Source organism: Microcebus murinus, chromosome 11, assembly GCF_040939455.1.
Source record: "Microcebus murinus isolate Inina chromosome 11, M.murinus_Inina_mat1.0, whole genome shotgun sequence".
In the NCBI taxonomy this organism is placed as follows: Eukaryota; Metazoa; Chordata; class Mammalia; order Primates; family Cheirogaleidae; genus Microcebus; species Microcebus murinus.
In genome coordinates, this window is record NC_134114.1 from 81,685,412 (window position 1) to 81,703,719 (window position 18,308).

The window sequence follows — 18,308 nt, forward strand, 5'->3', positions numbered from 1 at the left end:
TTTTACATGACCTTAGTTACTGGCAGTGTTAACTAAAACACTGACTCTTAAGTGGTAGATGTTTCTATGGAAGAGTGCTTTAAGGAACTGGATCCTTGAGATGGGCCATGGGGTGTGTGTTCTTACATAAATTCCAAGTGATTCACATGTATAATCAGGGTTAGAGTTGTATAGTAAGATACTTAGATGTATTTATTTTTTTGGCTTTATAATTCAATGAAAGTTAAAGCCCATTGTTGTGACTTTAATGTTTGTTCCCTCCAAAACTCATGTTGAAATATAATTGCCATTTAATATTATTAAGACGGGGACCTTTGAGTGGTGATTAGGCCATGAGGGCTCCACCCTGATGGGTATGATTAATGCCCTTATAAAAGAGTAAGTTTGGCCCCCTTGTGCCTCTTTGCCCTCCCACCATGTGAAGTCGAAGCTTTCCTCCCCTCCAGAGGACATAGCATTCAAGGGTCCATCTCAGAATTGGAGATTAAGTCCTTACCAGATTCCAGACCTGCTGGCACCTTGATCTTAGACTTCCCTACCTGCAGAACTGTAAGAAATAAATTTCTGTTCTTTATAAATTACCCAGTCTCAGGTTTTTCTGTTATACCAGCACAAAATGGAATAAGACGTCTATCTACTAATTTGCAAAAATCTAAAAACTTTAGAGCAGGAGATCATCCTTCTCATATTGTCTTTTGTCACCCAATTTTGGCCAAAATACAAGAGAAAATAATAAATTTTAAGTATTGCACAGTAATTCTCTATTGTCTATAGCTAAATATATTTCATTTATTCACTAAAGCAATATTTATTGAGTACCTACTATATGTCAATCACATTTCTAGGTGCTTGGGATGTGCCAGTGAATAAAACTAATAAAAATCTCCTTTTTTAAAGGTTATATTCTGCAGTGAGTGGCAGTGAATACATAAGCAAATTATATATCATGTTGGGAAATAAGTACTAAAGAATAAAAACAAAGCAGGGTAGAGAATTGGGGGTCTAGAGTATCAGAGGTTGGGACATGATTGTATGCAAGTCAGGATAAGCATCACTGAGAAGGGGACATTTTAACAAAGACTTAAAACAGGGAGCTAGTAAGCTACTTTGTTTTCTGGGGATAGAGCATTACAGCCAGAGAGTGTGTGCATTGCAAAGACTGTAAGATAGAAACACGTCTGGACTGTTCAAGGTGTAGCATGGAGGCCTGAGTGAAGAGAAAGGTGAAAATATGAGGAATGAGATTAGAAAAGTAATTGGGAATAGATCTTGGGGCCTTGGATTATGGCTTCTCTCTGATTGAAATAGAGAGCTGTCGGGTTGAAGGTTTATAACACAGGAATGACATGCTCTTACTTTAGATCACTATGGCAACTGTGTTGAGAATGTACTTAAGGGGAGTAAGGATGGAAAAATGAGACTAATACAGTAATCCAGGATATAGGAGATGGCAATTTGAGCAAGGATAGTAAGGTAGCACTGTTGGCCAGAAGTGTTTAGCTCCTGGATATATTTTGAACTTTGAGCTCTTGAGATTTCTTGTGGATGTGAGATATGAGAAATAGAAGTCAAGGATGACTTTAATTTTTTAGCCAGAGAACTGGTGGGATATTATAGGTTTTGAGTGAGATGGAAAGACCTACACATAGAATGGTTTTCATGAAGAAGATCAGTAAAAAAACAAAAAAAAAACACTTTAGTTGTCTTTCTGAAAAGACAAGGCAGCAGAAATTTGGGTATTTGGGCCTGGAGTTCAGGAAGATGATTTAGACTGAAGACACAGATTTGAGAGTTGTAGGCATCAGATGGTATTTAAAACCATTTGACTATATGAGGCCACTAAGTGAGAGAGGATAGAGAAGAAAAGAGGAACAAAGTTTGAACTCTGAGATACTTCAAATTAAGAGGTTTAGGAGAAGAGGAGAAATCAGTAGAAGAGACTGAGAAGGAACAGGGAGAAGATCACAAGACTATGGTGTGGTGGAAGTTGAGTGAGTGAGTAGCAGAGAGAGTAATCAATTACATTAAATGTTGTTGATGGGTGCAGTAAGGTGAGAAGTGGTAGTTGACCAGGGGAGTTAGCAACACAGAGGTCATTGATGAACAGTTTCAATGGAATTGTGGGTGTAAATCCTTGATTAGGATGAATCTAAGGAAGAAAGGAAAGAGAATTGAGCATAGACAAATTTTTAGAGGACTTCTGCAAATACATGTAAAAAAATAGGTCAGTAAATTTGCGAATGTTGGAGTATTTATTTAAAGAGGAGGAAATTATCATGTCTAAATGTTAAAGGTACAATCTAGTAGAAAGGGAAAAATTAATCATTTTGAAAAGAAAGTGGGCAATTACCATAATAAATTCCTTAAGTAAGCGAGGGAAGATGGGATCCCTCCTTAAGTAAGTGAGGGAGGATAGTACCCAAGTGGATTTGGTAATGATTACCAGGCAGGATACTAGTTCCTGGTAGGTGAGAGTATGTGGTGGTGGTAGGGGTTCTGTGAATGTTTTCTTCTGATTGCTTTGTATTCTCAATGAAGTAGAGTCAAGATCATTGGCCAATAGTGAAGATATGGGAAAGAGGTATTGGACGTTTTAAGAACAGAAGAAGGTGTGAGATAATTTCTAGGAGAATGGAGATTGAACAGACTAGGACAATATAGTGTGATTGCTGGGTAGTAGTAAGGGCTCATCTAAGGTTGTGGTCTTGCATAATACAACCAAGAATATATGGTGGACTATATAGTACTGGATAGTTTGAGGTGAGACTTGTCTGCTTGGTTGTATTTTTTTCTACCAGGTGTGTTCACCCACCCTGATATGATACAGAGTAGGCAGAGAGTTGGATTTATTTAAGGCTGTGGTTATGCTAGGTAAATATAATGAATTAAGGCAAAGGAGGGAAGATGCACGTAAAAAGGTGATTGTAATGCTTGACTAACAAATTTAAACTGTGTAAGGAAGAGAGGCCATCAAGAGAGGAATGGTAGTTAAAAAAAGTGGTAGAATCAATTCATAGGAGCTCCGGAGTAGTCAAAAGACAAATTATAAGCATTTCTATCTAAAACTTTGAAAGACAATGCTTATAGTCCTTATGTCAGCTTAGAATTTAAGAAAAAGTGCTTTTGGAAGATAAATTGTTAAATCAGTTGATGGTGACATAATAGATTAGATAGTTGAATCTGAAAATTTTTGAATCTACCATTATTTCCTCTAGTCAATGACACTATTAGCAGAATCAGTAATAAGAGTGAAGCGCCTTTAATTACATACCTGTAAGTTAATATAATGAATAATTATCTCTTTGCGTCTGCCACAACAATACAAATTTTCCATTTTGTAAACCTTAATATTTAAAAAAAAATAATTTTGGACTACTAGTAAAGTAACCTTTAAAAACCATTAATCATAGTGTTACCTTATGTGCAAAGGTTTACCCTACGTCCCCCAACTTAAGAGAGTATTCATAACTCTTATGATAATGTTGGAAAGTTTAGTCTTTTCAGTTATACCCTGAAGCTTATAGATTATTGGAGAGAAATAAATTCATTTGAACTTTGGCAGTACTCTGTTAAAGAGGAAGAAATGAATAATAAGAATATATATCTTTAGTGCAATTTTAGAAAAATTATCTTTTAGGCTATTATAATTTCAAAAGGAGAAGTATAATCATAATTAGTGGAAGGCCTTTCTAACTATGCTAGTGATATTTATTCTTCAGGGCTCATAGTAGTACTGGCCTGAGTTTTTAACACATTGATGTGATCAATTAGATTAGATAAATTCTTTGTTTTCTCTGTGTATTAGTCCCACTAGTTTGTGGGATGTTAAGAAGTGTTCTAAGGAGAAATGAGTTCCAGAATTTGGGTCATGTTGGGTTAAGCCAGAAGAAACAGTAATATTGAATGCAGGAATTTTCTAAGCCTTTAATATCAAATGGCCAAAAGAGGAAATAACATGTGGAATGCAATGTCTCTGAAAATATTATCCTAACCCCCTTTCGAAGAGCCTCTTGAAGGGACCATAGCACAATGGAGCATATTTTGGGAAATGCTGAGTTGGAAGATAAATTATTTCTCATCAAATTGGGATAATGACAGATTAAATGCATGAATAAGTCTGAAGATATTTTGAATTAAGTGCTCTATAAACTCAAGGGTTATTTTATATAATACTTCAATTCTAGCTCTTTAGGGTAGAAGAATCTGCCTTCTGGGGCAAATAAAGAGAGTGAACTCCTTGTTGGCTGCCTTTGGATAGTGATGAGAATACCAGAATTTTCTAATCTTTGAGTAAACATCAGCTGCTGACTTTCCTGTCATATTTATTTACTAAAAAACACTTTATTCATGTTTGGTTTTTAGCTGTCTAGTTATAAGCATATATTAAGTTTTCATTCAGTATGTGTTGAATTGAGGAATTGGACTTCCTTTTCACTCCAGAATAATCAAGTTATTTTAGTTTATAACAGCAAGTGCTTTGGACCAAACATATAATAATTTTTGTTGAAAAAAATTTCCCTTATATGGCAAATATGTCTAGAATTGATGGTACCATATAACGAGTTCCTAGTTTTAAAATGTTTAACTATTTTATAATTGCCTTTACTTTGATATTTCTAAAATTGCACATTTTATTTTAGCCCTTTTGCTAGACTAACACACAGCATATATTTATCTTCTTTGTATATCTCTATTGAATTAGTTTTGTTTAGTTGAACAACAATATCAGTAAAAACTTGTTTTATTATGTTTTCAACCAATAACATATCTTTATTTGTTGGCCAAAAGTTATCATTATGACTCAATAGTAGTCCATTTTACAGTAGTGTCTGATATTTCAATTTTATGCTTAGAATACTGAAATGGACTGAAATAAATTGAAGCATCATATTAGCAACATCATTGAAGTTTTATCTGCTTTCATTATCACATACATTTTTCTCCCTTCTTCCCTCCCCCACTCCCTCCCTTCTTTTTTTCCCCCTTCTTTTCTTTCCTAATTTTTAATTTTATTTATTTATTTTTTTAGAGACAAAGTCTTAACTCTGTCACCAGGCTTGAGTGCAGTGGCCCCATCATAGTTCACTGCAGCCTCAAACTCCAGGGCTTAACCTCTCATCCGGCCTCAGCCTCCCAAGTAGCTAGGAGTATGGGCATGTGCCTCTATAACCAGCTGATTCTTTTAAACTTTTTTGTAGAAACAGGGTCTTGCTATGTTGACCAGCCTGGTCTTGAACTCCTGGCCTCAAGTGATCCTCCCGGTGCAGCCTCCCAAAGTACTGTGATTACAGACATGAGCCATCATACCCTGCCTATTTTCTTTCTTGAAATACCTAAGAATAATATAAATTTCAAGTCTTAACCAAACAGTAAGTCACTGAGAAAAGTATCAGACTAAAAATCAGGAGACCTGAGTTGAGCTTTACTTCTTCTGTGTAACTATAGTCAGGTTTCTTAACCTTTCTGAGTTTTCCTTTCCATAGAAAGATGAAATGAATATATATACCCTGTTTACCTTATAGGATTTCTGTGACACTAAAATGAGGTAATGTGTGTAAACATATTTTCTATATTACAAAATACTATAAAAAACATAACAGTTCTATTTAAATTTTTTCTCATAATGTACCTTAGTTCACTTGTAAATTAATTAATAGATACTGAGTTCTTAAGTATGAATTGTAGATTTTTCTGCAGGTTTATCTTATGTATTTCTTATTTTTAAAGGCAAAGCTTTAATTGATTTCTTTGAATAGGTTGTATATATACACATGTACATGGGTCTAAGTGTTCTTTCTTAGTCTCCTGGTTTTCTTTCTCAGAAGTAATCTACCAGAAGCATTGTATGCAAATAAAAGTGTAAATAAGTGATATGCCTCCTCTTTTTAGACAAATAGTAGGGAATGGAACAATACTCTTCTGGGCCTTACTTTTTTAGTGTATCTTAGGTTCCATTTTATAATAGCACACATACAGTTACTTCATTTTTTTTTCATTTATTCATTCAACAAAAAAATATTTATTGAGTGTCAGGTGTCAGGTACCGTTTTAGGTTCTTGGGTCACAGTAGTAAACAAAATAGACCTAATTTTTTCTGCCACTATAGGCCTTTTACTCTAATTGGAGTAGACTGTAAACAAACAAATATATAATATGTCAGATGGTGGTAAGTTCTTTAGGAAAAAATACAGCAAGATTAGAGAAAAGGGAGGTGCTTTCATATGAAGAATGGTTAAGGAAGGCTTCCCTGAAAAAGTGGCATTTGTGGAGAGATTGGGAGGAACTAAGGGAATGATGAGACTGCCTGGGGTGAGAATATGCTAAACTTTCATTGGCTTACTAGACCATTAATATTATTAAATACCCTTATGGATCAATACCCAAAGTATATTTACAGGTGTATGTTATGCTTTATGTAAATTTGATATATAAATTTCTAATTTATAAAACAGAGATGTTAGGCAATGATTATAACTATTTTCCAAAGAGTTCAGGCCAAGTTTCCCTTTAATTTTCTTCAGTTCATTTAAATGAAGTCATTTCACATCAAAGGTTAGCCACTGGGTAATGCCAGAGACATTCTTTTTCAATTAGCCACATTATCTTCAGTATCAGGAAAAAAAAAACCTCTTAAAGTTTCAAAGTTTTTTTCAATTTATATTTTAAGTATTATCAGTGCTCATAATCATATGCATATGCAGTAGATATACAAGCCAAATGAGTAATTGAAAATTAGCTTTTTCCTTTGGTTTTATAAAGTATGTATATGTATTTTAAATTTATCTTTTTAATTATGAATTTCTTAATTTCTTAGCATAAATTAATTGGTCAGGGATTAATTAGCCCTTTGAAGGACATAATAAAATGAGAGAAAAGATGAAGTTAGGTAAGAATTAAATATCTACTATGATTAATGCAAATAAAATGAATTAATCATCTCAGTTTCATTCAGTCAGTCATTTGGGATTCAGCAGTGCTTAATGATTACTTACTATATGAATATGATGTAGTAGGATTTTGTGGAAAGGGTGGACCAAAGATAGAATAGATTTATATCCTGCTGTAGGGTTTGGTAGGGGAAATGGAGCAGAAGAAGTAATTGATTTAACAATTAATTGAAAGTTGGCCGAATTTTGACTTGTATACATTCATACAGTAAAACATTTTTAAAATTTTAGGTGTTTAGCTTACTTAGAGATATACGCAGTAAAAGTTTATAGAGGGAATGAATAGGTACAGAATTTTAAAAAACAGGTTAAAATTGATGCCACTCATTTTTTTAATAGTTTAAATGTTAAAATTAGTTTCCATCAAATATTTCTCACTGTAGAAATAAATAACTGTGGCTGTAGTATTCTAACAGGTTGATGAAGTCTGTAGTAATTACAGAGATAATGACTGATGAGAGATTCTGATAGAATCGTCCCTCTAGAGAAAGCCCAGCTGCAGAACTAGTCTTCTTGGGTTTGCATTTTGAAAATTATTTTATGACATATTAATTTCTTTAATCTAACTGGAAGGTTTTATGAAGAGAATATGTGAATGTTACAATTTATTGCTTCATTTGATACCTAATGAATTTTATTAATAAATCCTAATAATTGTCCTCTTTTATTATACTATTCTGCAGAAAATTGTTTCTCAGTGTTAATATTTGAAAAAAAATTAAGGCTCAACTGTTAATTTTTAAAATCATTCGTAAATTTACTTTGTAAATCCCAGATGAGGATTAAGAGCTTAGAGTAAGGAAAGGTTTTCTCTGTCAGAATATATCTAGAATCTTTGAGAGTAGATACTAAGTCTTCTTGATAATTTGATCCTTCAAAAGAGAAACAACTCAGTCAGAAAGACTCCATTATACTTCTACTAAGTATTTAGCTATGTATGGTGGATGTTGTAGGATATAAGAAGAATATAAACAAGTTTAGATCTTTTTTTTTTAAATTTGCTTTCCTTTTGAAACAAATTAATGCTGTCATACTGGTGATATTAGAAAAATAACATGAACAATTAGAAGGGTACAGTGTTTAAAATAGAATAGTTAAGAAATGAGAATCTTCAGATAGGCTCATAGAAAATACTTCACCCAAAGAAGCATACACACACACACACACACACACACACACACACACACACACACACAGGATTTTCATACAAGAATATTTTAAGAAAAACAAAAAATTATTCTATATGTTGGATAAATACCAATTTAGATCTTAAACTAATGTTATATAGAGAATAAATTTCAAATGCATTAAATACTCAAATATAAAAAAATAAAGCCACAAAACTACTAGAAGGAAATATAAGTGAGCACTTTTCCATGTTGGAAAATAAACTTTTCTCTGTCTCTGAATATAGATAGCGTAAACATCTGAAGATATGTTGAATGGCAGTTATGAGTCTCATAGGCAGGCTAGTGATGGGTATGGTGTTGGAAGGGAAAGTGAGACATTGCTGAAGATAGATTTAGCCCATTTCAAATTTTGAATTTTGTGTAAGCCTTCCCTTTTCAAATGTAATATAGATTGAGAGAATTATATGGCAAAAAATACTTAGAATACAGAAGAAAGCTATGGAAAAGGTCTTGAAATTTTGGAAAGGAGAACTTACTTCTTTTATGTAACATAGCCAGTAATGATGAGGGCTACAGATAGAAGCAAATGGGCTCAGCTCTGAGGGCAAGTAGGGTATGAAGTAGGCTTGTAACTTGGACGAAAAAGCTTTAGTTGTCTTTTGAGAAGTTTTGTTAATTTAAGTGTCAGCAGAATCTTAGTCGTTACAAGTAGCCACTTTCTGAAACTCTGGTAGTTAAATGGCTTCTGATTGTTTGTTTATAATTAGGTGTAATCTTTGTGGAGCTGGAACATTGTTCTTATTCTATCAAGGACTTTTGTTTTTTTGGCTAGGGGATAAATTAGTCTGTCCTAATTAAAATTTAGTTTTGGGGAACTGTTTTCTTCCCTCTCCTCCATCCTTTGTCTCTATGGCCATTAAGGAAGAATCAAGAAAGAGGGAAAAGGAGATATTTGACAGAAGAAAGGTAGCAAGAGAAACAGGTGAGGGCAAGAAGAAGATAAATAAAGAAAGGTGAGGAAAATGAAAGGTAAAGAACAGGAGAAAACACAATAAAGAAACAAGAGGCAGGTAAAAGTGAAACCAAAAAGAACTAGGAAAAGGAAAGGGTGGAGAAGAGTATGTGAGATAAGAAAAACTTTCCATTGACCACCTTTCCCTTGCCCCATTCCCCTTCTTGACTTAGATACTGTAACATGATTCACTTCCCTCTTCTCTGTTTCCGGGTTTCCATTTTTACTGACTACTGACTTGAGAACTTTCCTCTGTTTCTTTTTAAAACTGGGACTATACAAGGTAAGAATTTATAAGCAAAAGGCATTGATTATATTGGCATTCACAAAGACAGAGTATTTTGAAATTTAAAGTAAAAATATTTTTTAAACCAAGCTAACTTAAAGGTGTCAAATTTTTGCTTTATAGTTCAATAAAATCTAATATATGAATATAATTTATGGATCACATACTTAAGAAAGTTCATTATATTTGATTCGAGTTTTAGATCAAGAGCCAAATTATAGAATTTTAAGAAAATCTCTTTTTTAAACAGATTATTTGATTAATACCATATTAAATAGTTGATTTTTAAAAGTTTTTATTAGGAGATATTTAATAGGATAAAATCAAATGAAAAATTAACTCTAATAATTTAGCATTTGTGGGGATGGGCAGGAAAAATGTGAAATATCTTCAAACAGAAATCTGAACTATCATAATTTATTGTAGCATTTGTGGGGACGGGGAGAGCATGGATGATATATCATACACACAGTTACTTTAATTTTCTATTTATTAGGTTGTGGGTATTTCGATATAGTTTACCTTAGCAGTGTTTAATTATTACCAATATATGTCTACACTTTTTGATATTGTGAGCTTTTTCTAATTTAATTATAAATACGTATTCATAGTTTGTTATTTATTAGATATAGATGTATTATTAGAAAATAAAATTGCTATATTAGACTATAAATTGCTATATTAGAAAACTCTATCATGTTCGTGCATGGTTAGGTGACATAAGATGAAATTCAGATCATCATGGAAACTCTTACTGAGTTTCATTTTTGTCCTCCCTTTGTGTATAATACAAAAGTCTTATATAGACTTTTTCTGTAACTGTAGTCAATTTCATATCATATTTGATCATATTTTCAAGGATTTAATTTCTGTATTAAATCTGATAAAAGTGAATTCAACATAGGATTCTATATTTTGACCAGGTATCATTTTCTAATATGATGTAGTATTTTATATCTTTCATTTATGTAATTGTCTAAGTATAAAAATACATTTAATCAGAAAAGTTCTTTACCAGCCTCTTTTAATAATAATGAAATAATAAGGTTTTCCTTTATGTCAGAGAAATATACAATGATATAGAGGTGATATATAGACATAATTATTCTAATTTTTCTCTAGCTAGTTAACTCAACAGAGATTAATACCTATGTAATACTTTCTAGCATTTGATGACAGCATGCAATTTAGAGTTCTCATTTTAATTTAGTAGCTCATTATAATTTTGAAAATTATGCTGGGGAATTAAATCATAATTGTTTCTATTTTGAAAGATATGTCATACTTTTAAGGTGCTGGAGTAATTAGTGCAAGTACTTAAGATACTGGTATATGGGGAGTAAAACAAGCATGGGCTAGTCATACTAGACTAGTGAAAAACACTGGTCTTTTGTTCTCCATAGGAATATGAAAGCCTAATTTAATTTTGTTTGCTATTTCTATAGGCTTCTTGGGTGATGTGGGGGGATGTTGCCTTCATCTCATCTCCTAAAATGAGAGATAAGCTTTGATTTCTTGCTGAACAGGTGTACAATGTTACTTGGAATTAGAATACTAAAACCAGAGAACACAAGGAAATCTTCCAGTGTCCTCCTATTTTTCCTTAGAGTCCATCAACTGATGAGCAAAAAGTACAAAAAAAACCTAATGCGTTAAGCCTCAGCCTTGCCACTTCTAAGAAAGGCAGCTCAGTAGAAAGACCATGTTTAAGGGTCTGAAGATGACAGGGAGCATCAAGTCATCAATTCTTGGTAATCAGGCTTTTGTTTTAAATTGTTAGGAGAAAAGACTGTTACAGCTCTGGGAATGTAAACTTCACCTTGCAAGACTTTTTGTAAAGATTTAATATTTGTTAATTTACGTGCTTGTGCTCCCTTACTCATTTCTTCATTTCTTGTCTTATTCTTTAGAATATTTGAGGTAGTATTGAGATAGTATTTGAGGTAGCTAATGATAACAAAAGTCAGGAAAGTATAAATATAAAATAAAATTTGAACCAGGAAAATATAGGTTGTAACAGGATATCAAGACTATAGTCATAGTATGTATGTGTAGTTAATACTCTAGACCTATTATTTTGCCTTTAAGCTTTCCAAAGGCCAAAATGAAAAGAGAGATAAAGTCATATAACACTCTTAAAATAAAGAAAGCATGTCACAGTGTAGGGGAAGCAAAGCTTTTCATTGTATTTAGCTCTAATGGAATTTCTTACTGGAAGCTTTAACACTGATTTTTGTGGTGACAGTGCCCTTGACAGTATCACTAGAGCTAATGCAGGAAGGAGATTCATAAGGCCATCTCTTGCAGAATCTAGAATCCCTCAGTGGAAGTGGAGGCCATGACATCAAAATCAGTTCTGTGTGAGCCTAAGAGTGCAGCTGTCTATAAACTAACTTTATCCAAGAATATAATGACTTACAATAATGGATGGACTGAATGTGTTTTTAACTGTGTTTTCTTAGTACCACTTTTGCTCTCAGCTGAAGTCTGGATATGCAATGGATAACTGTATTGTGTAGGAAGAGTTCTCAATTGCAGGTTATTCTATACTTGTTTGAGGTTGGATTTGTAAAATTAGAGGGATTTATTAGTCAATTCATTAGATGATTTTAAAAAATTTTGAATATATTTTCTTTGAAAATTATTGGAAATAATTTACATATTGAAATAATTTTTATCTTTGTAAAAACATAACCCCCTCAAAATTATTTACATCCTATCTCTTGTTAGGGTTAAAAATATTACTGATGATTGAAGGGAAATTTTCAGTGTTTAAACTTCAACTTTTGCTTACAATTTTCATGATATATTTTACTTATCATATCTATTTTTACTTGGTTATTCTTAAATTCACTTTGTAGATTTTTTTTTGTTGGCTTTATGTATAACCAACCTTTGTATAGATTTTAAAGACAATGAACTAAAAGAGTGAGCCAAATTTAGCTATTGTATGAAACATGTTCCATTTTGGAGGGATGATTTTTCTAAACAAATTTATGTAGTATATATTAAAATTGAAAAATTTAAGATTTCTCAGCAGAGTATTTATTGAGAGACACTTAATTTGAGGCAGTATAAAGCCTCATATCTTAGGTTGTTTTAATATGTTATTAAAGGAAAATTACTAAAAGAAAGGAACTAACTCATAATTAGTATTTACTGTATGCTAGACAGTATGCTAGATATATAACACATCATTTTATTTATTACTGACAATCGTTCAAGGGAGTTATTCCTACCTTTCAGAAAATAACATTGAAACTTGAAGAGATTAAGAAACTTTATCAGAATCAGAGTGGCAGATTTAAACTCAAAATTGGCCAGGAGCTGTGACTCACACCTATAATCCTAGCACTCTGGGAAGCCAAGGTGGGTGATCGCTCAAGTTCAGTTCGAGACCAGCCTGAGCAAGAGCAAGACCCCGTCTCTACTAAAAATAGAAAGAAATTAATTGGCCAACTAAAAATATAGAAAAAATTAGCTGGGCATGATGGTGCATGCCTATAGTCCCAGCTATTAGGGAGGCTGAGACAGGAGGATCACTTGAGCTCAGGAATTTGAGGTTGCTGTGAGTGAGGCTGATGCCATGGCACCCTAGCCCAGGCAACAGAGTGAGACTCTGTGTCAAAGGTAAATAAATAAATAAACTCAAAATTATCTGACACTGAGTTTATCTTTAGTCCAAGCAGTGTTGCATGGATGCTAAACCAGCAGCTGTATAATCAGAAGGACCTTAGTTTCAAATCCTCCATGCTATTAATACATGACCATAGGCAAAATCACATAAGGTCTTTAAGATTCCTTATTAGTGAAAAGTGGCAAGTCATAGATACCTTGCAGAATTGTTTTGAAAGACAAGTGAAATATTGTTTGCAAAAATGTTTAGCACAGTGCCTGGCATATAGCTAAGCTCAATATGTGGTAGCTATAAAGAAAGAAAATGGTACCTTGATGTCTCCTAAATGTGGCTTTTCAGTATTTTATATTGGAGATGACATTCCACTTTAACATACATATTTTAGTGTTTGTTTTTTTTAATAGTGTAACACCTAAAGGTAAGAAATTACCAGCAGGTGGAGCTCAGTGTTTAAGAAAACCCAAATTTCTGAAATTGAGGTATTTTATCACCTTATGTTTTAAAAATAAAATTAAATAAATGCATACCATTTTTAAATTTTAAATATGTAAAGATACATAGTTCTTGAATATGGAGAAATAATATTTTAGTTATTTAAAATTTTTCATTTTATCTGGTGTCATATATAAGGTATGACAGTTTATTTGCATGAATAAGGCATTTTAATATGAACTTAATTTATAAAGATTATTTTAGAGTTTGATCATTTTATTCAATAAGGTAATTGGACTGATAATCTTAAATTCAACTTTTCAAAACTCTTAAATCTGCCACTCCCATAGTCTTTTACTTCTTAAAGTGACTGTGTATCTTTTACTTTAATAAATATTACCTTTAGTCAACCGCTCAAGCTAAAATCTTGGGAATCACCCTGTGTTCACTCTTTTCCTCAAATCTCACATCCCATCGGCAGGTTCTCTTGATATTACCTACAAAATATATCCCAAATCTGACCTCTTGTTAGCATCTCCACAGTCATCTTTGTAAAACCCGCAATAAATTTTGGTTTGAACTGCTCGGCCAGTCTACTTGCTTGCTTCCTTGCCCTTCCTACATTTTATTTCCTATGCAATAGCTAGAGTGATCTCAATGTGTATATGAGATCTTCTATTTCTCCTACTTATGACCTGCCCATAGTATCCCTTTGTATAATAACTGGAATAAAAATTCTAATTCCTTACCATAGCCCAAACTCATGATCTTGTTTTTGCCTACCTCCCCGCTTCATCTCCTAACACTTTCCGTCATCTGTCACACTCGACACACTCAAGCCATTTTGGTCTTATTGCCCTTTGAACACACCAAGTTTTTTCTTATATTTGGACCTTTCTGCTTTATTTCTCTTAAAACTTCTCCTCTAGTTCTTCATATGACCAGCTGCCTTCTTATCGTAATTTCAGCTCAAATGACAGTTCTTTGAGAGATATCTCTGACTACCCTAGCTATAATGGGCCCTGTCTGGCCCTCCGCCCCCCCTGACATGATTATTTATTCTATTGCTCTCTCCCTTTTTTTCTTACATATCACTTCTAGTATGTTTACCATTAATACTACTAGTACTGCTATGACTACTACTGTTTTGTTGGCTAGTGTTTACTATGTGGTAGGTTAGTTCTAAACATTTCCATGCAGTAAGTACTAATATATGTATTTCTGTATGTCTGTGTACCTCATTTGATATGGTATTTGTTTATATATTAATATGTATGTTTTTTATTATCTATTTTCTTCTATAATCTCAGCTTGTTCTTCACACTGTAGCTCCAAGAAAATAGGTACTTTCATTATGTTTACTACTATTTCATCTGCCTTGAACATTGCTTGCCATATAAAGGTGGCTCAGTAAATATTTTTTGTATATTGGACATCTCTAAGAATTCATAATAGCAAACAGTCATCAAATATTTATATGTAAAATAACCTCCTAGGAGAAAGGGAACATTTCACTGGAGGAATCATGCCTGACTAATTATTCTTAGAGTTCCTTTTATATGAAAATAATAGAGTATATTAAATGATATACTGAGGTTTTACAAGGGACTTTGACAATGTTTTTTTACCAAAGGTTACTAAATGTTAAGTCACCACTGGAATGGGAAAATATACTCTTAGCATGGCCCAAAAACAGATTTAAAATCAGAAATCAAAAGGTAGGAATACATGTTAATAGGTATTTATTTGACTGTGGAAGTATAAAGATCAAGTTGCCTCAGCAATTAATCCTCACATCTGTTATGGTTTGAATCATGTCCCCCAAAAAGATATATTCAGGTTGTAATACCTAGTATCTGTGAGTGTTACCTTATTTGGAAATAAGATCTGTAGTTATAATCTGGTTAGTATGACGTCCTTAAGATAAGCTCAAATCCAATATAACTGGTATCCTTCAAAGAAGAGAGACTAAACAAACATATAGGGAATACAGCCATGTGAAGACAGAGGCAGAGATTGGGATTATGCTGTCACAAGCAAAGGAATGCCTGGGGATACCAGAAGCTGTAGGAGGTAAGGAAGGATCCCTCTCTAGGAATTTTGGAGGGTGCATGGCCTTCCTTAACACATAGACTTTAGACATCTGGCCTCCAGAACTGTGGAAAGTAATTTTCTGTTGTTTTAAACCACCAACCTGCGGTACCGGTACTTTTACAGCAGCCCTGGGGAACTAACACAGCATTTGTTGTGATTATTATCTTTACAAGTGATCTGAAAGAGGGACTGCCTAGTGAGGTAACCAGATGACATGAAATTTTTTAGTTGGGAAGAGCAGAACCACTGGGTACAGATGATGCAAGGAGAAATACCAGTATTAGCTTTTCTCTAGGCTAGACCAAGAAGCAAGGTATCCAGCTTCTATAGATTTTATATTCTTTGATCAAACATTCATTTTGATTTATTTTATTTTCAATATTACTTCTAGATTTAATGTTTTATGATTTTATGAGCCTGGGTGAGTGCCTGCTACTTAGTAAATTCTCAATGCTACTTAGTAAATGCTCAATTATTAATAATATTAAAAATGAATAAAAGAAAATAGGCAATAAGAAATATAGTAAAATATTTTATTTTAATATAAATATAAACTTATTCAGGTATAAAAATCCAAATTATATGTTTAAAATTAGGGAAAAAGTGAGTGCAAGGAAAGAATATTGGTAAAGGGCATTGTTTATTGAATGTGTCACCACTTAAGCAAAAAAACAAAATTAATAAATTGTAAATACATCTTTTGAGACTCTTTTGGCAACAGAATGCTTTTGGTGAGATAGAGCAGGGACCTAGCCAAAGAAGCGTAGTATGCTAGTTAATTATATAGATTCTGGAGCAAAGTTACTTGGATGTGAGCCACATATTGGCTGTGGAACCTTGGGCAATTTAGCAATTTGGTTAACCTTTCTGTGCCTTGATTTTCTCATTTATAATATAAACTAGGTCTTGTAATAGAATCTATTTCATAGGGTTATTGTGGGGAGTTAAATAAGTAATCCACTTAAAATGCTGAGAACAAGGCCCAGATTGTAAGAAACTCTTCAACCCATGTTGTCTCTTCTTGTTTATTAAATGTAAATTTTTACATTTACATTTGGGACTTCTCTTGATAGACATGATATAAAGAAGAATGGTTTTTACCATCAACAAAATAAAAAAGTGGTTACACAAAAAAGAAAAATAGAGGAAATTATACAAAGAGGCAAGACTTAAAATTTTTTTAAGGAGTATATCTAATTATAAAGGTAGCCAAAGGGTTTAAAGAAGGAGATGTTTATGTCAAAATTGTGACCCAGGAAAGTTTTACTGAGTAAGAATTTTGACTCTTTTGCTCTTTTTCTAGTATTCTTATTTGTTTTCATAAAGTTCCTTGAACTTTGGTCCATTTGAAAGAATGTTCTGCACAGAAAATGAATATGATACCTTGTGTCTAGTAGTTTCTTAGTACCTTCATTTTGAAATGAATGAATGAAGGAGGAATTTATATAGCAATTAAGAAGGTATTATAAAACAGATTATCAAAATAGGAGTCTTATTCTCAGATTAAGCATTTATGCGTTTTAAGTATCCCATTGTACTGCCTGCCTAGCTCTGCAACCTCATTGTGTGTTGCTAAGCACAGTACATTCTTGCAGCAAGGAAATTTAAAATTTTTATTTCTATTGAGACTATAGAGATCATTTGCACATGATTTAAATTCTTTTCCTTTGGAACAGAAGAATTATAAAGTATTGGAGAGTTATACCTCAATAAAAAATAAAAATAATGTCAAAAAGTGTTAGATTAAGAAAAGCATTGTTGTACAGCTGTCTGCAGGATACTGTTTCAAGAAGTGTTTGAAAATTTGGTCTATTTCAGAGATCTTGAGATCCAACAACCTAAAATAGGAAGATTTCTACATGAGGTATAGGAAGAAAATAAGTTTGTTTTTTTCTTTAAATCAACTAGAAAAGAGATTTCTTTCTTGGGTAGTGGATCTTCACTTAATGTATGAGGATTTTCTCATTTTTGCTCAAAGCCAAACATTTGTTTGCTGTATCAGTTCCTTTAATTTAGAACTGACTGGTATACTTCCATGCCAATAGGGGGAGACAGTATGAAATAGGAGCCAGATCTGTGCCTCTTTTCTATCTTGCTTTTCCTCAGCCAGGAAGGTTTGTGGACAGATTGACTTCTGGGGGCTTGCTATCACTGGCTCTTAGCAAAGTTTTGAGATGGAGCAGAAAAGGAAATGTTTCTATTGTGATAATCTGCTGGAGCCTGGTATTGGCTCCCAATTCTGTAGAACATGTGCTTTAAGGTTCAGCTCTGAGGCTTCCACATCAGAAGTCCATAGAGATCAGGTAAGGGGGAAGTTCTGTCTCAGGCATGCTTTAGCTAGGACCCAGATATTATCTAAGAGTCCAGCAGATCATCTTTTTCATGCTGCTGCTTCAAATAGGAACAATAATTTTTCTTGACTTCTGAATCTGGTAGTAAACAACTTTTGTTTGAACAATACTGTCAAATGCCGAGCCAAAGCCATTTTAAAAAAAAGAAAGTGGCTTTTTTTCCATCTTTATTTTATTTCATTTGTTTTCTTTATTCACTTCTCAGATATTTTAGAAAAATATGTCCTTTCTAATCTTCCAATATATGGAAGGTTAAAAAACAATGTAGTTTTGTGAATATTTGAGGAGAAACATGGGGCAGTTTAAAATCTGTGGTGGTATTAAGATTTCTGTTTTCTAACATTTCAGTTTCTATACTGGCTGGTGAAATCAATTTAACATTATTTTTAATTTGTCACCAAAGGAAAATGGACTTCTGA

The 18,308-nt window shown here is 33.0% G+C and overlaps 1 protein-coding gene across 5 annotated transcripts in view; it reads left to right on the forward strand.

Annotated features, from left to right (window-relative positions):
* Nucleotides 1–18,308, forward strand: part of FER (FER tyrosine kinase) — a 382,557-nt gene that overhangs the window by 122,795 nt on the left and 241,454 nt on the right. The window contains exon 1 of one of the 5 annotated variants that reach the window (XM_012790248.3): nt 13,736–17,841. The exons of the other annotated variants lie outside the window; for them this stretch is intronic. Coding sequence (XP_012645702.1) covers nt 17,713–17,841 — 129 coding nt within the window. The 5' untranslated portion in view covers nt 13,736–17,712. Of the gene's footprint in view, nt 1–13,735; nt 17,842–18,308 lie in introns of those variants that run through there. 5 annotated transcript variants of the gene reach the window in all.